The 27,877-nt window shown below is 48.6% G+C and overlaps 3 protein-coding genes across 3 annotated transcripts in view; all 3 read left to right on the top strand.

Annotated features, from left to right (window-relative positions):
* Positions 1–27,877, top strand: part of LOC139060866 (nucleolar protein dao-5-like) — a 76,419-nt gene that overhangs the window by 47,242 nt on the left and 1,300 nt on the right. Inside the window, exons 15-19 of the mRNA XM_070540114.1 lie at positions 15,589–15,801; positions 17,739–17,887; positions 22,561–22,702; positions 23,533–23,612; positions 25,690–25,897. Of these exons, the coding sequence (XP_070396215.1) occupies positions 15,589–15,801; positions 17,739–17,887; positions 22,561–22,702; positions 23,533–23,612; positions 25,690–25,897 (792 nt within the window). The remainder of the gene's footprint in view (positions 1–15,588; positions 15,802–17,738; positions 17,888–22,560; positions 22,703–23,532; positions 23,613–25,689; positions 25,898–27,877) is intronic.
* LOC139060865 (NEDD8-conjugating enzyme Ubc12-like) lies at positions 5,953–7,242 on the top strand. The gene has a single exon (XM_070540113.1). It carries the CDS (start codon positions 6,141–6,143, stop codon positions 6,702–6,704), a length of 564 nt encoding a protein of 187 aa, XP_070396214.1. The 5' UTR covers positions 5,953–6,140; the 3' UTR covers positions 6,705–7,242.
* On the top strand, positions 10,023–10,805 carry LOC139060867 (NEDD8-conjugating enzyme Ubc12-like). The gene has a single exon (XM_070540115.1). It carries the CDS (start codon positions 10,187–10,189, stop codon positions 10,736–10,738), a length of 552 nt encoding a protein of 183 aa, XP_070396216.1. The 5' UTR covers positions 10,023–10,186; the 3' UTR covers positions 10,739–10,805.

Genomic DNA, 27,877 nt, shown 5'->3' with positions numbered 1-27,877 from the left:
TTGTCCAAACGTCTGGATCTGCTCGGATAAATCGTTAGTTGTACTTCCATGTCGCCATGTTGAACAAAAACTCCAGCGAACAGTGAAGGTGACGGGAAACTATATGTGCGAGCAGGAAAGGCACGCATATGTTCTCTCTGTATATACACTTCTTGTCCCGCCGTATGCTGTCACTGTTTGTATTGGAAAGCGTATACTTGGAACAAAGCGAAGACCGGCAGAAGTATAGTGCCAACTCGCAACCAATTTTTCTCTTATGACAACACGCGCATGTATTGACTGTTCGCACGCGCAGACGCAGAGAGAGCAAAGAACGTTAATACACGCCAACCCAACACACAATCGCCCAGCCATATCTATTGAAACCCAAACTCACTCCTGTCTAGATAACTCAATTGCACCTGACGTCACGGATCAAGCTCGTCACGGTGACGGTTCTGCAATATGGCGCCTATGACGTCAGTGCATCGTACTCACTGCCGGGGGTAACGTGCTCCCGTGGAGGAAGGAAACCTTAGCAGAGGCTTCTGCTCTACGGGCTCGGTTGTAGAGTGTTGGAGCCGCACGAACTGCCAGCATACGCAACTTGTCACCGTGCTGGTTCACCAACATGGCGCCTAGGAAGATGTCAGTGGAAGCCGTGTGTAGCCAAGTAGGAAGAACAAGGGTGCTTATGTCACTCCGCTCCTTGAAAAAGTATGCTTCCATAGGCTCTCGTGCTATCGTATAAGGGCTTTGCCGTAGAATGCGAATGCCCTGAAACTCGGTACAGAACTAAACGAAAAAAGAAAGCAGGTGTTCGCCAGCTCTATTCCTTCCCGTGTGCCAATTAATTCTGTCCATCGAAGATTTAGTTCATCCTCAGAATCACTGGAAGCGTATAGCTGCAGAACGGACTAAGAAGCTTCCATTCTTCAGCCAGCTTTGTCAAGCTTACAGAATGTTGACTCCTGCCAGAACGCTCTAAGGTCATACACGAGAACGTCAACAATTTCACATGCAGTGTGTTTGGAGCACTTATCCAGCCCCTTGAAAAACATGCCTGATGCTGTCTACTGAACGACATACTGACACCGAGGTCAAACACCCAGCCATTCACTTTCGAACTCATTTTACTGAAACTGTGCGCGTAATATTCAAACCAAACGTTCAGTCAGAAGGGCTTTAAGGTATATATGCGACATGTATTAAATATCACTATTCTTATCACAGCTCTTGCTTTTGATGCAGCATCTTAGCGTGCACAGTTGGTGGCGTCCAAATCCACGCTCCAGCGAGCGTTGCGTCTAAATAATCAAGAGATCTCGAAGGCCATTCTCTTGCGCGCTGAAGTCACCCCGGAGCCCACAACATGTCACGGCGGTCATGTTTTAAATTTGAACACCGCCTATTGTGCACACAGCGGACATGAAGGGGCTCAACTTAATCGAGAGGGCATGCCCTCGATTTCTCTTCGCGCCATGTTGAATGAAAACCAAATCGTCCAGCTCTCAACTACCTCGAAGATCCTGTTCTGTTCCTGTCACGGAGGACGTTCGACAACAGGATGTGTGGGTAAATGTGAGGCGCGGGAAGGATCACTTGAGAAGCATAGTGTTTGCTTCAGCCGATGGGCGGCACTGTGCTAAATTCAGTAGAGCCGGTTGGCTTTGGTAGCCCATAGGCTAAAGCCGCAAAATGGCTAGTGCAGGCTGACATGGGTTGTACCTCTTCTGAAGTCAGAGGAGCGCAGAGCAAAATTAATTTTGAAGGAATAATCGGGAACATGGATCAACATAAATGGGTGACCACGAGTAGCTGTACTTGAGAAGCGTAGACACAAAATTGGAGGAAGAGGTCAAGGATGTTGGCAACCAAGTACAGGGCAATTGAAAGTACAAATAGACAACCACGAGTCATCATAAATAAAGTGAGAGAAACATAGACAGCGAATTTGAGGCAAAGAACGGGAACAAAAAAGACCATGGAAATTTACAAAAATGAGAAGTTAGAATTAAGGGAAAATAAGTAGGTTAACACAAAGGGCAGTGCCTTGCTCTTTTAGGCTGGAGTTGCTTGCCTAAGGACAAAAACACACCAGAGCCAATATTTGCAACAAGATGATGCATGAGTATGCTGCAGCCGAAATCTGTAGACCACTCAGCACATCCTAATCGAATGCAAAGAGATTCATCCAGAGTGACCCGTAGGTAATGTACACCTTGCAGAAGCGCTTGGATTTAAAGTGGACGGAAGCATCAGCCGATTAGAAGCAAGAGATGTTTAAAGTACTGTTGAGGTAATGTACACCTTGCAGAAGCGCTTGGATTTAAAGTGGACGGAAGCATCAGCCGATTCGAAGCAAGAGATGTTTAAAGTACTGTTGAGTGAAAAAGCAGCGGAGAGATTGATACTACCGGATTCATTAGTGACATAGCTGTACAAGGTAGATAGAGATAGAGGAAGAAAAAATGAAAAAATTAAAGAAATGTATAAACAAATTAGGGTTGATCCCCCTTCCATAGTGAGTGGTAGTACAGGAAAGTGAAACGTGTCTGGACAGAAGCTGCTGAATGTTTCGTGAACTCGTGGCTCGTTGTGGTGGAAGGCGCACGATTTTCGGGCCGGCGACCATTTTGCAGGTTTGCTCGCCGTGCGGCGTCCCGTTGGCGAGCGGCGTCCAGCTGCCGAGTCGATCGCTTCGGCGGCGGTACGAGCATGTTGGTCCGATTCCGTAGTGTCTTGGGCAGCCAGATGAGTTCCGACGCGCTCAGTTTCGGGAATGCGAGTGGCAGAGTTCGCAGCTTCCGCGGCGAACGCGCGAAGGCGTTCTGCTTCACGGATGCGTTCTGCTACACGAAGGCGTTTTGCTGCATGAAGGCGTTTTGCTGCACGAAGGCGTTCTGTTACACGAAGGCGTTCTGTTACACGAAAGCGTTCTGTTACACGAAGGCGTTCTGCTTCACGAAGGCATTCTGCTTCACGGATGCGTTCTGCTTCACGGATGCGTTCTGCTTCGCGAAAGCGTTCTGTTACACGAAAGCGTTATGTTACACGAAAGCGTTCTGCTTCACGAAGGCGTTCTGCTTCACGAAGGCGTTCTGCTTCACGAAGGCGTTCTGCTTCACGAAGGCATTCTGCTTCACGGATGCGTTCTGCTTCGCGAAGGCGTTCTGTTACACGAAAGCGTTCTGCTTCACGAAGGCGTTGGGCTTCACAGTGACGTTCTGCTTCACGATGGCGTGTTTCTCGCCGGACCAAAATGAGACTCGTCCCTCGATGCTGTTGCCTCTCTGCGCCGCTTAGCGCAGCAGTTATATTAATTGGTGCCGTCGCAAGCGAAGCAGTAGGTGGCGTGTAGGAACTGCTGATGCATGTTGAAGCTGCGCTCCGTATAGGCGACGAGGCGCCACAGGCTAATCCGACGCGAAAGACAAACCATGTGCGCGAAGTTCCAACACCAGACTACACCGTGTTGGAGCCTCCGTTGCGCTGTGACTACCGAAGCACTCATGAGCGCTCTCTGCGGCGCTGGTTAGTGCCACAATGCAGTACATCGCTTCACCGCTCCTATCGCCATCTCACAAGCTGTTTGCAGCACTGCCGAAGGTGCTGGGCGCACAGAGGTCATTGCGCAGCGGTATATAATTCCGGGCGTAACTGGATGATTATTGGGTGTACACTAGAGAGTTTTTGATCGCTCCATGATAGCGTACAGCGATGCGTGACATGTTAGGACCTGTGCGCATGCACGTCGTATACCAAGAATTACTGTGGTAGTTACCGCTGGTATCCGTTATAGCCACCCTAACCATGATTACGCAGCCAACACGGTGGCATCCATCCATTCAGAGACCGCCTGCATCGATCCGAATTCACGATTGTTACTGGCTCTCCGCCCGGTAAGCAAGAAAGAAGCGGCAAAATCCGTCGTCGCTAAGTCTCATCTCAAGCTGAGGTCGCATCATTAGGTTTGTCTTGTCGTAGATATTGAGATGCTGCTATAGGACTACAGACACGCTGCTATAGGACTACAGACACGGCATCGAGCCGTAAGACTGGTTTGATTTTCAGATAGCAGGTGGCGCCACAGCATTAGCATTGGCGACGCGTTGACGATGCGAAACGATATAAAAGCCGAATTGTTCACTGAATCATTAATTTGCTACCCCGCACTAGCATGATACGTGATGACGGTAACGAGCAAACGCCAATTAGACGCCGAGCAGACGCTGTGACCCAGGTGATCATTTGCAAGCGCATTTGCACGTCTTACTTGCTAAGGAGGCTGCAAGGTACCTGCAGGGAAAGCGTGCAGGGAAAGCGTACAGGTAAAGCGTACACTTAAAGCGTACATGTAAAGCGTACAGGTAAAGTGAAGCCCTGCTGTCGCATGCATGTAAACGCAGCTTATGGTTGCGGGGTCAAAAAAGTTTTGTTTGCGTCGATCAATCAACCATGGAGCATGTAGCAGGATGGCAAGCAGACGCTGAGCAGACGACGGGGCGCGAATGAGCATATCTCGAGGGGTATATTCGGCTTGCTATTGGCTAAGAATTCGTGTATATAGCCTCCACAGTGCTGCAGCCAGCCATTTATTTCACTCCTTGGCGCCGACGAGACATCCGTTACATCCGTTACAGGAAGTCAGTCGTGGACGCCGGCATAAAACAGTTTCGTGTTAAAAGGCTAGAATTAAAACCATGTATCGCTTACCTGATATAACTCAAATAGGCTAGGTGACTATTTGTCACCGCTCCGTTTCAAAGGGGATGACAGTAAATCATCATCATCGTAGAGTGCAAGAAGAGCTTCGAGAATACGGGTGATAATCTTTCCAGGAGCGGTCCGGCGTCATCGCCGTCGTCATTGTAGTTCAATGACGGCTGCGAAAACCCGCAGCTGGACAAGGATCGGGAAACTAAAAGTCAAGCTGGAACTAAAACTGTCTTGAAAGAACAGCAGGAACGCACGAGTGATGGACAGCCTCGAAGGAGTAGGAACGCACAATATGATAACAGTAAAAAATTGGGTATTAAATACAAACGGTCCTCCTCCTCCCATGGCCACCCGTCAACTGCTAATGCTGCTTATCAACCTCGTACGAGCTTCGTTTAATGACATGGCCTGCGCACTGCTCCTGATAGCTACACGATCCGCTGATTTCTGTCTTCTCACGATGCGTCATTTTATTTGTCTCTACCCCGGTGGTTATATCAGTCAAATGAACACCAGTGGACGGACTGCACTTCACCACGCAAAGCGCGTTACTAAACATCCCGTGTATTTCGTCATAATTTGCGCACGACGACGCATACCATGCACCGGCATCAGAATCGAACCACCCACGCCTTTACATTGCACTGTTTCAATGGGATTCGTGGCCCGGCGGTAGTTTTGCGCCGACATCACACTGTACGAAGACCGGTCACTGCCCCGTATAGATGTTGCCAAGTTAAAAAAATCACAAAATGAAAGTTTGCGCAACAACCTTTTCTTTCTGTCACGCCGGAATTCATGATGTCGCGCCGCAAACAAGGTCGCAAACGCCCAAAGTGTCTCAGTGTATCCCAAATACTGGTTCATACCCACTACAGGGTATTGGCCAAGAAGCAAGTTTTCAAGTATGTCTTTTATAGAATTAAAGCAAAATTTGCGTAGCAAAGCGTACATAAATTAAACAAATATAATATAGAAATTAAAGAACATACCGTTAAGAATATTGAGATGAAATAATTTAACATAACGAAGCGAAATAATAGGGATAATTGATAATTTTAGAAATTCAGCAAGGTACTCTTCCCGTGTCTCTGACGAAATCGTAAACTGCAAAAAAAGCATCTCTGTGGCTGGATCCCAACGAAGTCGCCCCAAAAGAAAGAATGCTTGGCGACATTAGGTCACGTGGACGCAATCTTCGTCTATCTCTTTCACCACCATATCCGCGCGCATGCGCTCGAGCCGTCAGCGTTCCGAAGGCGTCGGGTCGACGCAGTCTGTCCTCGTGACCGTGGCAGAGCCAGGAACGCGCTTGCGCAAGAAGACAGGACGCTGGCAACGCCAGTCACGGGCACTTGTCAGCCCGTAGGCCGATCCACGTCCAACGAGACTACCCCCACTACTACACTGTCGCGCGTTGGAACCGGACAAGCGTCGCGACGATGTTCAACCTCTTCTCCCTGAAGCAGCAGCAGAAGGAGCAACAGCAGCAGCAGCAGCAACAACAACCGGTGCGAAGAGCTGTGGGGCGCCCGTCGGCCGCTCAGATGCGCGTGACGAAGGACATCGGCGAGCTCGACCTCCCCAGGACGTGCCAGACGGTGTTCCCGAACCCGGACGACCTGACGAAATTCAAGGTGATCATCTGCCCCGACGAGGGCTTCTACCGGAACGGCCGGTTCGTGTTCAGCTTCCTCATCGGGCCAAACTACCCGCACGAGCCGCCCAGGGTGAAGTGCGAGACCCGGGTGTTCCACCCGAACATCGACCTCGAGGGCAACGTGTGCCTCAACATCCTGCGCGAGGACTGGAAGCCCGTGCTGACGGTGGGCGCCATCGTGTTGGGCCTGCAGTTCATCTTCCTGGAGCCCAACACCGAGGACCCGCTGAACAAGGAGGCCGCCGAGGTGCTGCTGCAGAACCGGCAGCTGTTCCGCCAGTACGTCCAGAACGCCATGTGCGGGGGGCGCGTTGGCAGCGCACGCTTCGAACATTGTCTCAAGTAGCTCCGGTCCCTCTATAGTGGACGCCAATAAAGTGCGAAACTGCGGCCGCTGTTGGCCGCTGCTGATACGCGTGGCGTTGGCGTGCTTCAGCTTCTTCTAGATCGACGACTCATGGCCTCGCGTGGCTATAGTTCCGCACCAGCAATGACGCTGGTCACTGTACTTTCCATATAACGTTGCCAGGCCTCCCTGTGCCCAACTCACGCTACTTATAGCGTACGTAATCATCTCAAACAGACTAGGTGAATGTCTGTCACCACCGTGCTTTAAAAGAGATGCCCAAAGATAATCATCGCCAGCTGCGAAATAAGCACGCTTTTTATGCTACAGTAGAAATGCGTACAATGGCACGTGTGTGTTGCTGTACCGTGAACATGACGCCGGCAGTCCGCGTGAAGTGAGGTCCTCGTCGAATAATGTTATTTGGGCTTGACTCGTGATTCAGTGCGGCTTGCGGCTGCCCCGGAATCGGCAAGAAACGGAAACCAGTTGGCGTATGGAATTACAGCGGCAGAAAAACATACCAGTCTCTGAGAATCGACAGTCCACTGATTTCCCTTGTCTGCTAAATAACTAGCAGTTCTATATAGCCACACACGCATGTGGGATAAGATTGGGAAAGGTCTCATCGTTAACCTGAGAATGCGCTGAAATCCATGTCGAAAATCTTGCAGAAGCTTGTCGCTGTTGCTTGACGTGAGCAGGGAACCTATTTGTCCTGGTATAAGGGTGTTCAGGTGCTTCGAAATAAACTTGAGGTTTGGCACCAAGTCTGTCCCGTTCCTTCTCCGCGTCTTCGTCTTCACGGCACTTCGTTTAGTCCACTGCTGCGTTGAGTATGGCGGCGGTAAAGCGTGTCCCCGTCGTACACCCTCTTAACAACGGCTCCCTCGAACAATGGAAACCGATCTCGGAGGCCGGGCTTTTCCTATGCTGCGAAAGTTGCGATCGACCACCGACGTCACGGCCGCCATGCTTTTACCATAAGCAATTTCACGCGCACAAATAAGTTAGCCAACAGAACGACGTGGACGCTGCAGTGTGAACCTTGAAAGTCATATTATATTGGGAAGCAGACGCCACCGCGGACAATGCGGGTTTGGTATGTATGAGTACTACTACTTCGGATAGTGGGTGAAACGGTTATTGGAGCAGCGGCGCAATTAACACATATGAAGTACAGACATGATGAAGGCCACTACCAGCTGTTTTATTTGGCGTTCAAAATTTTATTTCACCGATACCTCGACGATTTTCGCAGAACCTCAAGTCGACGGCAAGGGCCGCAATGTTATAAGCCTGCCACGAAGAAAGGCGGAGATGGGTGCATCTGTATATCGTACCGGTCGGGAAGCGCCTCGTTGGAACTTGACACGAAACCACATAAAATTACTTATCTGGTTCCTTAATGCATTTCCATGTGGTGCCTTTGTTTCCATGTGTTGCCTTGATTACAGCTTCAGACGTGATCATCTCCAGTTGACGTGTTGGATTTGTAAAAGAAGAAAATCACGCGCTGCGAGAACATCGACCACGCGTTGTCACGTGTAGCTATCTCGCCCCATTTTCACTAGGTGTCACTACCAGACTTACCGGTACTGACTCGTGCACTGTAGATTGCCGCACCTACGACATCTCCCCAATAGAGTAAGCGAGTTCTCGCCGCAGTGAGCTGCTTTACGCACCCCTAACTTCTGCTGTGCACGTGGAAAGTGTCTTGGTTACAAGAACGAGCGTCAGCAACACTTTTACTGAACAGTGGCACTTCCTGAGTCGGTGTTACCAGCGGGGTTCTGAACTACAGCTGGACCCCTGCTCCTGCGAATCGCACCAGTGTCTGTGTTGATACAATAGGATTGAGGTTCATTGGCTTAAGCTTCGTGTATACCTTTGCGTTTGAGGTCTGCAACTAAGCGTTGTCTCCGTTGAAAAGCTCCAGCAGGTCGCAAACTCGGTGACGTTTGTCGAAGTCCTTCCTTTGACGCTTCTTTTTCGAATTTCTGATGGGTCTCTTGATCAGGCAGTAGAGGTGTCAGGGTGGTGGAAGTCAGAGATAGCGTGGTTCTTAGCCTGTGACCCGTGAGTAGCTCCGCAGTGATATACAATTTGTTCAAGGGGCTCGACCTATCAGCTAGGAGCGTCAGGTAAGGGTCTTATCTGTTTGCCATGGAGGACTTGATGATCATTACTGCACTTTTGCAAGTTCATTACTCTGAAGGTAGTAAGAGCTAGATATAGCATGCTTGAAGCCGTACTCTTCAGCGAAGGGGTAAAACTCGGGTGATGAAAATGTAGGCCCATTGTCGGAAGTCACTCCTTCGCGAATTCCCTGGCGTGAAAAGAATGACATCCAATGGTAGACTGCATATACGCACGGGAGTTTCTCAGTTCAAGTACCTAGTAGTAATCTGTAGCTATCAGCTAATATTGGTTGTTAAAGTAAAGCAAGTTCATTACAACGCGTTTGTCAGGGTCTTGAAAATTGCAGCCGATTAGCGTATAAGAGGCATAATCCTATTAACTGCTGTTTTCGCGAATTGCTGACTGCTCCGCAAAGGACATGACGTCAGCTCCTATAGTGGGCCACCAGACACAATCTCCGGCTTTGATATGCCGAACTGTCCTTCGTCTAGGAGTCGTACGACTTGGGCAAGATGCAAGGGCGACAACTCGAACAGCGTAGATGAGTCATTCGTCCTCCACAGTGAGCTGGCGCCGATGTTAGTGAAAAAGCTTTAGGTCCTTCGTGTTCGCACGCACCGGCGCGTAAGGCATCTCGGGGGCCACGCTGCATTTGGTGGGGGCACCGATAGATGGCGCACTGTGCCTAGAGGGAAAGCGCGACCGGCAGCAGTACACTCCTTGTATGTGATGCGTTTCGGCAGTGTCAGTACGGTTTGCCGCTACATTGCTTCACAGCTAATCGAAATAACGCGTCGACATTCACTCTGAGATTACTTCTGCGAGACTTTTTTTTTCGTGTTTTGTGGGTCGGGACAGATATCGTGCACCGATATCAGTATCAGACCGCATTGCTTTTGATTGCACTTCCGCAGCGGGACAATCCCGGCGGAAGTTTTTGCGTCGACATCACACTATGTACGAAAGCCGGTGACTGTGCTGCGTCAGTGCGATCGCAATAAAATTACAAAATGGCGAGCGTTTTAGTATCACTCTAGAACTCGACGTGGCACCGCAAATGCTACCTCAATCTCTGTGTAGGCGCAAGATTTGCTTTTTTCTTCTTCTCTCTTTATTGCTTTTATTTTTCGCCATCCCCCGATCGTGTTCTCTGCGCAAGCTCTGGTGACCGTCGCACCTCGGTCATATATAACGCCGGACGGCGCCTGCGTGCGAAGAGAGCAAGCTGGGAAACGCCAGTCTCGGCCAAGCGTCAGTCCACGGTTCCGTCCAATTCGAGCGCGGAGGCTCGCCTCACCTCACCACAACTGCCGCACGTCGGAACCGAACAAGCCGTCGCGATGTTCAACCTCAAATCCCTGAAACGGCAGCAGGAGGAGCAGCTGCCGCAGCAACAAGCTAAGACGAGGCGAACGGGTACGGGGCGTCCCTCGGCCGCCGCCATTCGCGTCGCCAAGGACATCGGCGAGCTCGACCTTCCCGGGACCTGTCAGACAGTGTTCCCAAACCCGGACGACCTGACGAACTTCAAGGTGGTCATCTGCCCCGACGAGGGCTTCTACCGGAACGGTCGGTTCGTGTTCAGCTTCCGCGTCGGCCCCCACTACCCGCACGAGCCGCCCGCGGTGAAGTGCGAGACCCCGGTGTTCCACCCGAACATCGACCTCGAGGGCAACGTGTGCCTCAACATCCTGCGCGAGGACTGGAAGCCCGTGCTGACGCTGGGCGCCGTCGTGCTGGGCCTGCAGTTCATCCTGCTGGAGCCCAACACCGAGGACCCGCTGAACAAGGAGGCCGCCGAGCTGCTGCTTCACGACCGGACGCTGTTCCTGCAGAACGTCGCTAGCGCCATGCACGCCGGCAGCGTGGACTACGAGCACTGTCTCAAGTAGCTGCTCCGCCCCCTCTAGCGGACGTCAATAAAGTGCAACTTCGGCTCGCGCCCGTTGCTGACCCGCATGCTGTGTACGGCGTGCTCCTTTCTATGGAGGGACAATTCGCGTCATCGCACGGCGAGTGTCGTGCCAGCAGACGCGTGGGAGAGAGAGCGGAAGGTTCGGCCTATATATTACGTGAGCGCATTAAGTTTAAGGCAGTTTTCACGAATTCTTCGTTCTGCAGTGGATTTGTACTTTGGACACCGCTAGGCAGTGGCTTAAGAGGAAGCGTTAGCTCGGGCCGAACTCATACGACGCCGCCTATCCGAATACGTGGAGAGATATGGTGATATGGTGAAATATTGTGAGCTTGGTGGAAGTGAAGTTGATTAGGTGCAGTGCGGTAACTGTCTCTCCGGGGAGGACACCTCAACCGCGCTGCACAGGGGGCAATGGGAGTGAAAAGAGGGGGGAGTGATGGAGAGGGAGAGAAAGAGCAGCGGCGGCCGAACTGCCGTAAGCGTGGAGAGGCGATCAGCCAGGGCGACGTCCTCGGCGAAGGCCAGATTCGCGTGGAAGTGGGGCTTCTGCCTCGAGATGCAGCTCGTAGGGTGCAGTACATCGTCCACCGCTGCGCAGGGAAGGTTTTGTGCACGGTAGACTTGTGAAAACGCAGAGACGCTTTCCTGAGATAACTGCTGGACCGATTTTAATGAAAGTTGTTGCATTTGAGAAAGAAAGTTTAACTCTCGTGACTGTTTGAAGTGGGATCTCGATTTTGGGCCGGAATTCTGTCAGAATAATCTCCAAAAATCCGAAAGTTAGAAAAAATGCAAGCATGAAATTTATAAATTAATAGTTCTGCATAAAGAACATATATCGCGGTTCTGTGTGCGGCACCCATTAGATCATTCAAAGCGGATAAATTCGGTATGTCAGTTTATATCTTACGTGAATTCGTCACGTTGTGTACAAGGGTTCTGCAAAAGCTGTATTTCCATATTACTAAATTTTTTTTAGATTAAAATTTAACATGTCAATCTTGTCCGGTTTAGATGTACTATGATATGCAATTCACAGAATTGTGATATGATCTTTAATTGATGAGTTACAAGTTGTAAACTTGATCGTCTTGTTTTCTGAAAATGTGCGAATTTTCGCGAATTTTTAGTAAACAATTGACAACCTAAATCAAAAATTCGAAGCCATCAGTTACTAGATTTTAAGTTTTTCTTTTAAATGCAACAGACCTCGTCAAGTTTCGTGCTGTGGTTGCCGAGAAAAACGAATTATTCTTGTACATGTATTTAGATAGGAGCACCGAGCTATAAAGCTTTCTCTTAAGATGACTGGAAAAGAAAGTTTAGTGGCCTGTAACACGCGCAAGAGCGATATCGCCCCAAGGTTGCAGTAAAAGTGTCCGTCACCGATTCCTGGTTCTTGCCTATGCCTCGCGCCTCATCATAGTTACACAAACACAGGTTTCAAGCGAGGAATCCTCCAAGTTAAAGTACGCTAACTTCAGTGAATGCTGCAATACTTGTGTGTGTGTGTGCGTGCGTGCGTGCGTGCGTGCGTGCGTGCGTGCGTGTGCGTGCGTGCGTGTGTGCGTGTGTGCGTGTGTGTGTGTGTGTGTGTGTGTGTGTGTGTGTGTGTGTGTGTGTGTGTGTGTGTGTGTCGTTAGCGTGTATGGAGGGATGTGGTCTATAGCATTCTGCTGCTGAGAGCGGAAGGTCGTGGGGTTGGAGTCTCGGCAGACGGACTCAAACCTTACGCAGGCAGAATGTGAAAAACCTCCCGTTAATCGTATATACTTTGAGCGCACGTTGGGGAACTTCTGGTGGTCGAAATCCAAAATGCACAAGTGTACGTTCCGCTGCACACTCCGCATTGCAATCGAAGGGGTGGCGGATATCAATTCTGAGACCGCATAACATGCCCGAGTCCCAGTAGAGAGCGCATCAATCTGTGACAAGACACGGCGTGTCTGTACCTTGATCCATGACGACTTTTTTCCCGCACCTCACATGACCAACTTGCACTGTAGCTTTATGGAGTTGACGGAAGTGTCAGAATACTCATCACCCGCCATGGTTGCTCAGTGGCTATGGTGTTGGGCTGCTGAGCACGAGGTCGCGGGATCGAATCCCGGCCATGGCGGCCGCATTTCGATGGGGGCGAAATGCGAAAACACCCGTGTGCCTAGATTTAGGTGCATGTTAAAGAACCCCATGGTAGTCTAAATTTCCGGAGTCCTCCACTACGGCGTGCCTCATAATCAAAAAGTGGTTTTGGCACGTAAAACCCCACAATTAATTCGAATACTCATCCTGTATACCGACGGCCGGAACAAGTTGGTGTAGGGATGCGATAATCACTGGCGTGATACACCGGATCGCTTATCGTGAGGCAAAAAGGGGCCGATATGTTAAAATTTTGAAGTGCGCATGCTCTGCGTATGATTGGACACGTTTGCTATCGTGGTCAGGGGCGCGGACATTTGTGATCGTGAACTGTAGGCAATGATCGGTGCCTAACATTCGCGACGGCATGATAACGAAGGAGTGATCATAATGGAATGAATGCAACGAAATGACGTGGACGGCATGGTGATGACAGCGTGTTTGTTTTAAAGCTCACGTACGCGCTCGCGCTCCCACCTCTCCCCCGCCCCTCCCACCCTGGGCTGCCTCGATGCCTGTTTGCAATATATGACTGGTACCAGCCACTCAGTAATACAAAAGCAGCAGCGGAAAAATTGGAAAGACGCAAAAGAAGCTTCGCTTTATATGGTTAGAAACCAGTCTTGTGTCTTTTACAGGGTTCAACATGGTTGTTGTCGTTATGGGAAACATATACTATCTTCACAGCTGATGAGCGATGCGAAATTTGGTTCAGGGGCGACGACCGAAGTGTATCGCACTCCTCAGATCCGGAAATTGAGGAACTTGCGAATATATGTACGCATATATTACACCGCAGCCGCTGCTAGAGCGCTGTGACCTCTCTGCTTTTGACTGTGGTTCCGTTACAGCATTGTACAATAATCAGGAGATTAAGGCATGAATACTTTGTAATATGACCCATTGTATTTTACATTCCTTCTTTTTATCATCATGCCAAGCGACTGGCCGGTCCCCCGCGATAACGCCACTGTGGCGGCGCGTGAGCCAATGACTACGGACCAGCATAATGGAAAAATTAAACGGGTCGTTACAAAATACGGCCCCAGAATTTGTATTTTAATGGGATTGTAATTGCACGGATACTCAGGGCGAATATTTTTTTGCCCTTACCATCGGCGTCGGTGTGTTGTTACGTGTAAATTCGAAGTGCCATATAAGATCCTATCGCCTAATTTATGCTGTGGATGATAGGGAAAGCTTGTGAAGGTGAATCGAGAAGGAATCTATGACAGCTTCACGCGCACTCTCCTCGCGCGCCTCCGACGTTGGAGGTCACGTGATCAAGCGCGCAGTAACTTGATCAATCACACGTTAGAGAAGGGGGCGGCAGTATAGAGGGGCGGAGGTAAATCTCTAGGCGAATGTTTACACCAATTTATACGGCATATAAAACTACGAACCATGCTTCGTGTAGCTCTCTAATACACTGCTACATTTCAGAAAGATCGAGCAAGTCGACCTGCGTTTTAAACTACGAGAAACAGAGCAGTTTAGCACATATCGCCTTTCCACTACCTTTTACTAAGAGAAATGTGACGTAGCTTGAGCTCACTCAACTGGCGAGTTCACAGCGGTGATACAATATCACTCTATAAAGTGCCATCTCGCGTTTGTGGATACGTCCCAGTCATGCTTGGTGTAGCCGGTGTGGTCGTTCAATAGCTGCGGCGGTGTGCTACTAAGCACCAGTTCGCAGGTTCGACTCCCTCACAGCCCTGACAGCGGCACTCTTATATTGGGCTAGGAATGCAAAAACGCTACGCGTGCACCGCTCTTCAGATATACGTAAGTATACGTTGTAAAACGAGCCTAGTGGTCAGAATTGTCTCGATGACCCCGTCTCGATGTCTCGATGTCCCCCCGTTTCGATGTCTCGATGTCCCCGTCTCGATGTCTCGATGACCCTGTCTCGATGACCCCGTCGCCCAGTGCTCCTGCTCGGCGGGCGAGGAGGACGCCGATGCACGCTATAGTCGAGTACTTTCACTATGCGCAACTTTCATAGCCACTGTATTGCGCCCGATCGGACGTTAGACAGGTACTATCGGTAAATCGATCAATGATTCAATTTACGAAAGAGTTAGTCATTCACTAAGTGAGTTGTTCTGTGAATCAGTCAATAAATTTATGACTGAGTCAGTCAGTCAGTAAGTCAGTTGTTCGGTCAATCCCTCGAGGCAACCAGTCAGTCAGTTACTAAATCAACTGGCTAAATAATCAGTCAATAAATCACTGAGGTAGCCCATCGGTGAATCGTTCGGTCCATCAACAAGGTCAGACAATCAGCCAGTCAGTCAGTCAGTCAGTCAGTGAATCAGTCAGTCAGTTAAGAAATCAACTGATCAAGAATAATTAAGTTAATGGATTCACCAATTAATGAACCACTCCTGGAACCACAACTCAGTCTGAATTAGGCAATCAGTCAGTCAGAGTCAATCAATCAATCAATCAATAAAGCAGTCAATCAATCAACCAATTAATTAATTAATTAACCGCTCCCGGAACCACACATCAGTCTGAATTAGGCAATCGGTCAGTCAGGGTCAATCAATCAGTCGATCGGCAAACATTAACCAATCAGTGAATCGGTCGGTCAATTAACAAATCAGTCCGAATAAGTTTGGCGAACAGTCACGGTCAGTCAGTCATTCGCTCAGCCAATCACACTGTTCGGTGCAGATGGCGCAGGAGAACGAGCACCGCGGCCGCGTCCGCTTCGGCGTCAGCCTGTCGCCGGCGTACGTGGAGTCCCAGCCCGAGTACCGGCCCGCCCTCGGGGGCATGATGCAGCGTCTCGCCGACGAGTACGCCGTCGACTCCTTCGGCGTGATCGGGCTCACGGTGTCACACATGGGGCTCAGGCCGGGTCTGCCCGCCACCAACTGGATCGCGGTGAGGGGCCGTACTATGTTCTTTGCATACTCTGTGCTCTTGCTATACTGTGCCCTGGTGCTGTACAATCCTTTGTGTTCCTGTGTTAATGGCGATTTGTTGTGACTACTGCCTCATCGCGGTTGCCATAGGACCCAGTCAAGCTGCTTAAAGGGACACTAAAGCGAAACAATAAATCAGTTTAGACTAATGAAGCATTGTTTGAGAACCGTGCAGGCAGTGATTTCAAAAAAGTAGTTTGATTATTAGATGAGAAAATGAAGGCCCAAGTGTCAGTATTTGAATTTCGCGCCGAAATCCCAGCGCCGGTACGACAGCGTGACGTCAGGGATTCCAAAGTATGTTTTCGCATTTGGGCTGCGTTAGGTGAATAAAGGTTCCCGAAACTTGCAATGTTTAATATTTGGTTCTTTAGAATACAGTGTAGTCTATCTGTACGGCTATATATAATTAGTAGGCCCTACAAGATGCTCTTACATTCTAACACTTTTCCAGCCAGAGTGCGTCAAGCTAAAAGCCCGATAACACACCAGCGCCCTTGCCTTCTGTGCACGGCATGGTGTAACTTCGTCACATCGGCATGTTAATCCTCCCGAGCCACCGTTCTAAGACGGCTCAAGGGTTCGGTCGCTTTCCCAAGTCGGTTCTTGTTACAGACTGGCACGTTACGAACGCGAAAAAAAGAAATATTTTCATGCCTCGCCACCAGGAGTGGTCCAAGTCAACATCCATACACTTCCGCTCCGTACCACCGTCGGATCGTTCATCCGGGACTTCAGAGATGTGCGATGTATACTGCTAACACACTTCTCTCGCATTTACCGCTAAATCGCTATTGAATGTCTTTTTTTAATTTAAATTTTCGCTAAGGAGAAGAACAACTTCAGCCACGTATTAATGGATTACCCACTCTACAACACCAAAACAGCCGCTGTTAAAGCGAGAATAGGCTTGGTAAATCGTAGTAGACGTCAGAAAAAGACTGGTAGCGACGCCGCCGTGAACTTCCCGCACCAACCCGCTGTGGCGTCGTGGTCTTTGACGGCGCGTGCGAATCGGTTTAATTCTTGATCGCTACAGATGGACTACATTGTATTCTAAAGGAGCCAGAAACTGAACTTCGCAGTTTCAAAAAAAGCTTTAGTGAGCCGCATGTGTCCCAAATACAAAAGAACACTTTTGAAATCCGTGACGTCACATCGACGTATCGGCGTTGAGATTTCGGCGCGAAAATCAGAATAATGCACTTTGATCTTCAATTTCTCGCGTAATAATTTACCCGTTACTGTGAAATTAAGGGCAATAGAGCTTACCTTATCTATCAGAATACTGTAGTGAATACTTTATCGGTTACGAGTGATTTAGTGATTCTTTTTGTTTGCATTTAAATGGACACGGTTAGCTGCTGAAAGCAGCACTTCCGTGTAGACAGATACACTAACCGTCTCGCCGCGTTCGTTATGGTAAAAGAAAATGTATTTGCTTAAACACAGAGGCTGAGACGTAGCGCCTTACGGTGGGCGGCCGCGTTGACGATCCGTGCCGAATTTGTGTGTCATTTCGCGGTATTCGGGACGAACTTCACGAGTGCTTTTTCGTCTCCTGTGTCGACACAGCCGTGTTAATAGAGTTAATGTGTATTTCTCCGAACGCTGCAGCCACGGCGCGAGTCCGACTGAACCACATCCAAACACTTCCGCAGGCATCATGTATACTTCACATTCGCGACGAACATTTTACGCGATCGTTTCGGAAGTCGACTTGGGAATAAGGAAAGAAGGCGGACGTGCAACATAATCTACGAGGCGTCTCGGGAGGAAATTTCCTTCGAACTTTGCAGTTTCGTTTCTCCCAACTTCGTGAAATTTCTTCGACCGGGCGCGCGTGAATCTACGAATGCTCCCCCTATAACATGCGTCCGCGTGCTTTCGGCGCAGGGCATGTCGAATAGCATGGACCGCCTTCCCGCCAGGAACCACCTTTTCGTGGGCCTGGTGCTGGCGGCCCACTACCCGTCCCTCCGCCTCGACAGCGTCCGCCAGCGGACGCTCGCCGAAACGCTCCGATCGCAGACGGAGGCGCTCAGGCAAGTGGACTGGACGCGACGTTGACGGCGTGGCCGAGCGCGTGCATTGACAGGGCGGCATGGAAGCTGACTGCAGAATGAATGAATGAATGAAGGAATGGTGCTATATCTGTTTCGGCCAGGACCCAAACGTTGCAGAGGGAAGCGCGATATAGGAGCCCGGCTGCAGTACACGCAACATAACGAATGAATGAATGAATGAATGAATGAATGAATGAATGAATGAATGAATGAATGAATGAATGAATGAATGAATGAATGAATGATGCTATAACTGTTTCGGGCAAGACCCAAACCTTGCAGAGGGAAGCGCGATATGGGAGCCCGGCTGCAGTACACGCAACATAACGAATGAATGAATGAATGAATGAATGAATGAATGAATGAATGAATGAATGAATGAATGAATGAATGAACGGTGCTATAACTGTTTTGGTCAGGACTCAAACCTTGCAGAGGGAAGCGCGATGTAGGAGCCCGGCTGCAGCACACGCCTCATGCATGACGCGTTTCGGCGGTGACAGCACCGTGCGTGTGTCGCTGAAATGCGTCAATGCTCGTTGTGCTAACGTCGATGGTAATCCTGAAATTGTTTCTGCTGGAATGTTCTTTCTTTCGCAGCCCGTGGCCATGCCGGTTGAATATAGGTGCCCGTTTTCGGACAACGCAATGTTGCCAAAGCAATTCCACGTTGCGGAGCCGTAAAGAAGACATTTTATTTTTGATTTTAATTTTTTGCTGATGCAGTGGTCTGCAAACGTTTCTCATCGAGTGCGCGTGTGCACGAGAACTCTAAAGCAATTCATTCATTCATTCATTCATTCATTCATTCATTCATTCATTCATTCATTCATTCATTCATTCATTCATTCATTCATTCATTCATTCGTTCGTTCGTTTACCTGTGCTGCGCCAGCCCCGGTTTACTGTTCGTGTGCAGTCAGTCAACTGGAAACAACTGCCCAACAACACTTAGGAAATCTTCGTGGCAATTAGAATGCAAGAAACGATCTCAAAACTAGATGAGTTCTGCAAGAATCTTCCTGGTGCCTGGAAGAGGCTTCGTCAAAGGTCAATTCGCGCAAATATATCGGTGTCTTCGTACGTTTCCTATAGCTTACACCGCTTACACCGCTTCGGGTTATTGATCGCTTAGCAATCACGCTTCCACTTCGCGTTAACTCTGTTGGTAGGCACCATATTAGGTTCCTACAAAATTTTCCAGGTCAAACTGTGGCTCTATAGTGTCTATGAAAGCTGCAAGCGTACTAGTTTAGCCAGCGTGGAAATCATTGGAATGATGGTCAGCGCATCGATTTCGCCTATAAGCTTCGTCCTTGTGGCTTCGAACGGCTTTTGTAACTTTCCAAATTACCCATCTTCAATAACGCGTCATGAACGCAACAATTCGCAATGATTATATGCATCTACCCACCGTGGTTGCTCAGTGGCTATGGTGTTGGGCTGCTGAGCACGAGGTCGCGGGATCGAATCCCGGCCATGGCGGCCGCATATCGATGGGGGCGAAATGCGAAAACAACCGTGTACTTAGATTTAGGTGCACGTTAATGAACCCCAGGTGGACGAAATTTCCGGAATCCCCCACTACGGCGTGCCTACGATTACGATTGTGAAAGGTTCCATGGGCAACGATAACTGGTGCATTCTTCATCAGTCTAAATCAAATGTACAGCAGTGAATATGAACGATCTAGCTGCACTCGGAAAAGAAAAATACGTATACTGTATCCTTGCTTCGCAATTTTATCCTAGATCTGTCGGGTGTACTGTAGCCTAGGGCCATGGTTCCGCTCAGTGTTTGCAAGTTGTGTATAAACGAAGGAAAAAGTAAAAAATGATCAATCTGTCACTCAAGCATGCTGCTGCAGAGCTTTGCAGTTTCATCTGTAGTTCATTTGAGTTTCATTTGAAGTTTCAATCTGTAGTAGTTCTTGTGACCCATACAGTGATTCATTATGTTAAGAGGGCCCTGCCTTAACAGAGCAGAAACTTTTTTTTTTTGGGAAACTGGCTCGTAAACTTTTGTGCCGAGCTCCATGTAACGTGGATACATTTCCAAGTTTTGTACCGTCTCGGTGAAAAAGCAACATTGTTAGCTTCAATGGGGGCGAAATGCGAAAACCCCCGCGTAATTAGATTTAGGTGCACGTTAAAGAACCCCAGGTGGTCAAAATTTCCGGAGTCCTCCACTACGGCGTGCCTCATAATCAGAAAATGGTTTCGGCACGTAAAACCCCATAATTTTAATTAAGTATGTGCATCCGCGCAATAGCTTTATTGCCTTGCGTGTTTAGAAAAAAAAACTGTTCGTTTTAAAATTTAGTAAGATGACGCGTGAAAAAAAAAAAGAAAAGATGACGCCATAAGCATACGTCTGACGTCACAAGCACGAAGGTTAGCTAGATGCATTCGTATACTATACGCGTCGTGTTTCATGGTGGCTGAACAATCTAAACGCCACATAGTTCCCTCGCGTGATTTTAGAAGGGAACTCTGTTCTAAACCATCTCACTGTCCAGAAATTCGCTTGGCGCGAGCGTCTAGATCACAGAATCAAAGCGCGGCTGCAGCTGAACCGTGTGACGTCACTACCCTGAGTTAGGTGCACTATAAACAACGGGGCGGACGCATTCCACGAAGCATGGTAAAAAGTAGCAGTAAACTCCGAAGTTTCTTTTTTTTTTCGATAAAACAGCTTTTTTAATGCGAATAGCATTCTTGGAACTGTCAGACTTGGTGTCAACCTGTGCTTCGCATAGTTCATCAAGTAGACTGGGGCATGTAAATTGATTTTGTGCTGTGTATAAAGCGTGAAAATCGGGGAAAGACGAGTATTCAGTAATTTTTTTCAAAGCACATCGTTACTGTAGAGTGACATGAGGCTTCGTGTTCAGGTTATTTAAATAAATACAGGATGCGATGATAAATGTCATCGGAAATGACGAAGCCACCCGTAAGCCACACAGACAACAACCTATATTTAGTACGCGGAACGATATATAGCCAAGACCTCGAAGGAGGAAAATTATTGTTCGAACATGTGTTCACAGACCACGAAGCGAGTGGTTTACTCAATGGTCCGGTGGCGCTGTTTTTTGGCGCTGTCCTGGGCACTGTCTCTCCATCCTTGTCTTTTTCCTTTACTTTTATTGTACTTCGCTATAAAGCTCGTGGACGGAAGCAAGGAAGCGAAAATTGGAGGACGCTTAAGCTTCGCCTTCAAGAGTGGGACGCGACAGCGTTCCCGTCGACCCGCCAAGGGGTATAAGACAATGCGCTACGGCACAGCGATCACTTACGATGCGCCCCGCATCGGACTTAGCGCCCACCTATCACGCGGTGAGCGTCGAGCAACGCAGCGTTCGGCGCGGCAACGAAACGTGCGCCTGAGCGAACGGAACGAACCAAAGAACTCGGTGTCTCGGAGGGGAAACGCTCTACGCCAGCCAAACGTCGTGATCGGCACGGGCAGAGAGATAGATAGTAATCTAAACCGGGAGCACGGCGAAGCGTCGTCAGGGGAGAGGGAGTCCCGCGACGCGCCTGGCAGCGGTCCCAATGCGCGCGCGGCGCGCCTCCTGTCGGGGCAGCGCCGTACACTGAGAGGAGGGGGTCTTCTGTGTTTGCCGCAAGATGGCTCTGCGTGTGCGGAAAGCGCAAAAGAAATGCAGCGGAAACGCACTTCGCAACTCGTGTAATTGTGACTTCTGTACGTTACATGTTCATAATTACCGATATACACCGCAGTATAACTTTCCACGGCTCGTTTCGAAGGCAACACCGCATTCACTAGAGGCGCGTTTGCACCGCTTGGAAGCATCGAACTCGTGGCTGAGTGGTAGCGTCTCCGTCTCACACTCCGGAGACCCTGGTTCGATTCCCACCGGACCAATCTTGGAAGTTGCTTTTTATTTATGAAGCGCCTGCCGTGATTTATCGCTCACGGTCAACGCCGCAAACGCCGACGCCGACACCCGACGCCGACGCCGACGACACCGGCTTTTCTGCGACACGAGCTCCTTAACGCTATCGCGTTAATATGTGGGCAGGAAGGAGCGCAGTGAAGCAACCAATGGCCGATCATCCGCGAGGTTTTCTGCCTGCAAGTTTCACGGCATATACTGACACGTGTACTTATGTTTATCGGGCGACCACGTTTCGCCGCCAGCAAATGTTATCGCACAGCGCGTCCCGCGCCTGCGTGCATCCGAAGTTTCTGGAAAGTTATCGATGCTTCTATCCGCTTTCTGTTGTCGCCGAACCTTGTGTTATCTGATTTCATCGCCTGACGCGAATGGTGATAGAACTTTGTGGAAAAGGCACGCGGGTCCCAACGATTAGTCTGGAACGTTCGACGACTGATGTATAAAAGCCGACGCGCTTGACCCGTTGATCAGATTTTCCAACGATCGCCGACCGTGTTCGCCGCTATCGCTGTGCTACAAGTGTAGCCTGTCTTTGTGGGCACAGGCTCGCCCAATAAAAGTTTTGTCGTTCACAGTATTGCTGCTGGGTTCTTCAACGTCACCACCACGTGACAATATCAACTATTCCCCCACCCCCCAAGAAAATAGTAAGAAAGCCCTGCCGACAAGGGAGCGAGCATTGGGCGGTCACGTGTTCTCAGCGGGGGTCTCTTCTCGTGCCGCGCAGGGTGGACACGCTGGTGCTCATCACCCACCTGTGGGACGCAGCGTCGCTGCAGCGCTCGGAGTCGTGCCTCACACAGCCGCCCTCGCTGTGGATGCGGGAAGCCTCCAGCGATGACACCAGCAAACCCACCACGCCAGACCTGGTGGGTGCGCTCGTAAAACTGGCGCTGTTAGTGTCACAAAGTGAATCGAACGAAAGAACCGAACGAATGTAAGGAAACCAAGACCATGGTCGGGCCGCAAGCTTTATCGTTTTTTCTCGTTTGTGTGTTGCTCAGAACTCCCAAATTCCTTAAATTAAACAGAACTGTGTACTCTCTCAACATGCCAGACCACAAGTAGGTAGTTTGCACGTAGGAGTGTGTGTGAATACTGATTTTTTGAGACTGAGTCGAATGAGAATCGAATATTGCCTGACGCGAATCGAATCGAATATCGAATACCTTTAGAATAGTTTTTTTTTATCGAATAACGAACAGCCGTTGTCATAATTTACATAAAACCATGTTCGCATCCTTGTATCTTCAACGTTGACACGTTTCTGTCATTGCATAGTACGTTACGCAGCGTTGGTTGTCAAAAAGCACAAATGGAGCATTAGGAGCAAATAACTAGATTCTTCGCCAGCACACGAATATTCAGAGTTAGAATGATCGCTCCACAGCCTTTAAGGTATGGATATACCTAAACGACGTGGACTGCTCCGCTGCCCAAGTTTCTCACGTGTTATGCCTATACAATACCTGCGTGGGTTAAAACTTACCGTGCTTTTGCTCAGATTTTACGTTTATTTGGGCGCAGTTAACGTTTTGAAATATTCGAAAAGTATTCGAAAAAATATTCTCATTTACGAATAGTGAGTATCCGATTTGAAGATTCGTTAATCGAAAGTTTCTAATATTAGCATGCCTTCTACGAGTTGCACGGCAAAATGTACTCCCCCACGGATGCCCGACGAACACGTTCACTGCAGGAAACATCTGCGCACATCCTGGGCTTCTTCAAGTCCAACGTCACACGGACTTTTCTCTCCATGACCATGGCAGTAATGAGGTAGGTAAAAATATTTATAATTCGTTGCGTGCCTGAAACCATCCTTCCCGACGAATTAACTCGGGCCATACAAGAATGTTGTGCGATCTATTACTTCTAGCCATAGCTCGCCAAAAGCAGAACAAAGAAGCAAAGTCTGTATACTGCTACACAGTTTGCCTTTCAGTTGCCTTTAAAATATATTCGATAAAATTTTTATACGTGTGAAATCTCACTTATAATAAAATCGTAAAAATTAATCTCGCCATCTACCACCGAGATGTCGCTCTACCGCACAGCTTTCAGAAGTTCAAAAGATTAAAAAAACTGATATATTAAGTCTATATTATTGGCTTGAAAGATTTACAGTGAGAAAATTAGGATAGCCAGCAGTATACGTGCCAGCGTATTAACGGAAATTACTAGTAACTAGTGGTTAATTTTAATCCTGACCTGCTGCTTCGAAAAGCCAGGTTTTTCGCAGCCGGAATTTAATCAGGGGGGGACACATATATTATTGCGGGGACCAATCATATTCCACTTAGATGCAGCTGGTGTAATGCGCGCATTTCTATGCTTCTATATTTTTTTTTTTGCCACAAGAACACCCATGAAAAATAAATACTAAACATCACAGTTTACGCATACGAATCGAAAGCCAATAGTGAGCATCAAGTATCGAATTGCCAAACGCAGACGCATCTACCTATTCACAGAAGGAACATTTATTTCAACTAAGGGCCTCGCCTGTAAGACTAGTCCAAAAGAAATACGTCTAACTCCCTGCAACGAATTAAAAACGCTACTGTAAACTTTGCGCCATGTTTCCAGCGCTTATATTAGAATTGCGCTTAAATCAGAATTAATGCAGGCTGATTGATCTCCAGGTGTGTCTTCTTAACGTTACACCTAGAATTTTTTTTTTCATATCATCACTCGTGGCGCAGTCCTTAGTTTCTCCTCATGAGTCTTAAGTCTATAGAATTCGCCGGTCGTTGCATCTAACGTGTGTATACTTAAGAAGAAGCTTTAGCTCGGGTGCTCCTATCTAAATACATGTAAAAGGAGAATTTTCCGAATTCCGAATTATTTTGCGAATAAAAGGAGAATTTCCGAATTTTGAAAAAATCTTTTTGACAAAATTCAGGCCCTAAATCGAAATTCCGCTTCCATCAGTCACTAGAGTTTAACTTTCTTTCTCAGATGCAACAAATTTCCTTAAAATCGGTCCAGGGGTTATTTCATAAAAGAACGTTTTCGCGCTTTACATGTATTTTAATGGGCCGCGTCGGTGTTGGGCCCGAGCTAAAGCTTCCTCTTGTCTGAAAAAAAAACATTTATTTACAGAAGTTTTGTGCAGAAAGGGTGCGGGCCGTCAGGTCAGATCAGCAGCGCAGGGCTGCCTCCCAGTCCTCCCCGGAAGGGTCGGGTAGGGGGGTTAGATTTCGGGTTTTTTTTTAACATTCCCGAACCATGCGAAAAATGTCTGAGGACTTTTCCTCACAGTGCGGGCACTTCTTCGTGCAAGCGGCCTCAAAGTATTTCAAGATTGCCGGGCACAGTAGAGAGTTTTGGTGTGAAGGCGAAGGAGAATGCGCTCCTCCACCTTTGTGAGGCCCTTACAGGGCCTCACAAATAGATAGGATAGGATAGATAGATAGATAGATAGATAGATAGATAGATAGATAGATAGATAGATAGATAGATAGATAGATAGATAGATAGATAGATAGATAGATAGATAGATAGATAGATAGATAGATAGATAGATAGATAGATAGATAATAGATAGATAGATAGATAGATAATAGATAGATAGATAACAGATAGATAGATAGATAGATAGATAGATAGATAGATAGATAGATAGATAGATAGATAGATAGATAGATAGATAGATAGATAGATAGATAACAGATAGATAGATAGATAGATAGATAGATAGATAGATAGATAGATAGATAGATAGATAGATAGATAGATAGATAGATAGATAGATAGATAGATAGATAGATAGATAGATAGATAGATAGATAGATAGATAGAAATAGGATAGATGGAACGGACGCATCGGTATTAACGTGGCTGTCCATCGCAGGTACCGCGTGGAGGAGAGCGGCTCCCAGTCCTCCCACGTGATGGGCGTGCCCTGCGTCGAGGGCCACCCGACGTCGTTCGCCGTCACTTGCTCGAGCGTGCTGCGGCAGGGCACGCGCGGGGGCTTTGACGGCCGCAGCCTCACACCGTGGTTCGCCAAGAAGGGGGCCGTGTTCACCTACGAGGACCGGAGCTCCATTGCGGCCAAGGTGCGTTCCGATGAGCGCGGAGGTTTGAGAAACAGAAAGACCGTCCACGATGACGGAACGAACGAACGAACGAGCGAGCGAACGAACGAACGAACGAACGAACGAACGAACGAACGAACGAACGAACGAGCGAGCGAGCGAACGAGCAACAGAGTGAGAGAGCGAGGGGGAGGGACAAAGCGATAGGCCTATTTCAGTGCGAACTTGTTGCACGTACAGCCCACGACAACGAGCGCACGTATAGCCGTAGCAGCTCTACATATAGACCGCTGTAACGACCAGAATTTAAAGGGTATAAAAGGAAACATCAGGCTAGTATACTTTCGCCGCCTTGGGCTGGTTACCTTGCAAACTGCTAAGATTGCAGTGCAGAGTGGATAAACGAAACGTTTACTTACGCTGCCCCTGCAGCTTTGGCCAAAGTCGTGTTCGATCAGTCACTTCTCACCGTGACGATCGAAATAGCGTCTGTGTGTGCCTACCTGCGGCCGCCGTGGCCATTGTAAACAAACGAGCAAACACCGATCGGAAGGGGCTCAATGGCGGGCTCTGTCACGTGAGCAAATATGGCGGAGCCCATGGATATGGCACGCGCTCAGACAGGGACATGGAACATGCGAAACGACCCACGCACGTACATATTTATTATATTTAAAGTACTTAAAAGTCAACAGACATTGGGGAAGGAAGTGGTTACAGAAGATAGTTATAACAAAATATGTTATAGATGTGAAACTAAATGGCGCTAAACGTCAGCGATAACTATTCTAGTAAGGGCAACAAACATAGCGATAAAAACATAGTCAAGCTTAAGAAATGTTTGGGTTACCCGCCGCGGTTGCTCAGTGGCTATGGTGTTAGGCTGCTGAGCACGAGGTCGCGGGATCGAATCCCGGCTACGGCGGCCGCATTTCGATGGGGGCGAAATGCGAAAACACCCGTGTACTTAGATTTAGGTGCACGTTAAAGAACCCCAGGTGGTCAAAATTTCCGGAGTCCCCCACTACGGCGTGCCTCATAATCAGAAAGTGGTTTTGGCACGTAAAACCCCATATATTAAGAAATGTTTGGGTTCGTGTTTGGGTACGTCAAAGAAAAAAAAATGCACTATTGCATGTTAAACAAGTAGTTTCCTTCTCTTACAATGTTACTTAATGCCTTGTATGAATGCGTCGTGATTTTAGCAGCGTCTAGGGATGCGGGAAGGTGATCCCACTAGTCGGATGTACAGGGCAGATGAAATTCGCAAGTCAAATCGTCCTGCGGTGTGGAACACCAACATTATGAACACGATTAAGTCTCTGTGATTATATGCATACTGTGCGGGATGACGTCACGTGGCCCCTGTTCCTGCGCGCGCTGATACCCGTAAATCATCGCGAACAAGCCCATAGCTCGCCACAATGGATGTCTTCACTGGAACGCCCGAGATTTTCGCGCAGCCGCTGGCGGTTTGCGCGTTGCGGGCGCTATGTTCTTCTGACGTAACCTACTCGCTGCAGCCGCTGTGGACAGTGGCTCTTCTTTCTCTGTGTAATGGCGCGCGCGTGCTTCGGATTTCAATTTTTTTTTTACGACGGTTATTGGTCATCGTACCTTGCTGGGGAATCAGCGCATGGACACGGACACAGTGAACACACACAAGAAGCGAATGTGGTCTTTTCTTGTGCGTGTTCACTGTATCCGTGTCCGTGCGCTGCTTCACCAGCAAGGTACAATGATCAATAACCGTCGTAAAAAAAAAATTGAAAGCATAAGCACGCGCGCACCATTACATAGAGAACTTGCTGGTGAGTGTGTGAGTGAATAAACTTTATTGAGTGAATAAGCTTTACTGAACTTGCTGGTGATACCTGCTGGTGAAGATGGCGAAGATGGAGAGATACTCGCTGGTGAAGCAGCGCACTGACACGCACACAGTGAACACAGACAACAAAAAACCACGCTCGCTTCTTGTGTGTCTTCACCGTGTCCGCGCGC

The sequence above is a fragment of the Dermacentor albipictus genome, chromosome 6 (genome assembly GCF_038994185.2).
Source record: "Dermacentor albipictus isolate Rhodes 1998 colony chromosome 6, USDA_Dalb.pri_finalv2, whole genome shotgun sequence".
NCBI classification, from domain to species: Eukaryota; Metazoa; Arthropoda; class Arachnida; order Ixodida; family Ixodidae; genus Dermacentor; species Dermacentor albipictus.
The sequence above is the reverse complement of the archived record's forward strand: the minus strand, read 5'-3'. Positions and strand labels throughout refer to the sequence as shown.

What these genes read in the sequence shown, in the direction of transcription:
- LOC139060865 (XM_070540113.1), top strand. Translation starts at nt 6,141, where the DNA reads ATGTTCAACCTCTTCTCCCTGAAGCAGCAGCAGAAGGAGCAACAGCAG.
- LOC139060867 (XM_070540115.1), top strand. Translation starts at nt 10,187, where the DNA reads ATGTTCAACCTCAAATCCCTGAAACGGCAGCAGGAGGAGCAGCTGCCG.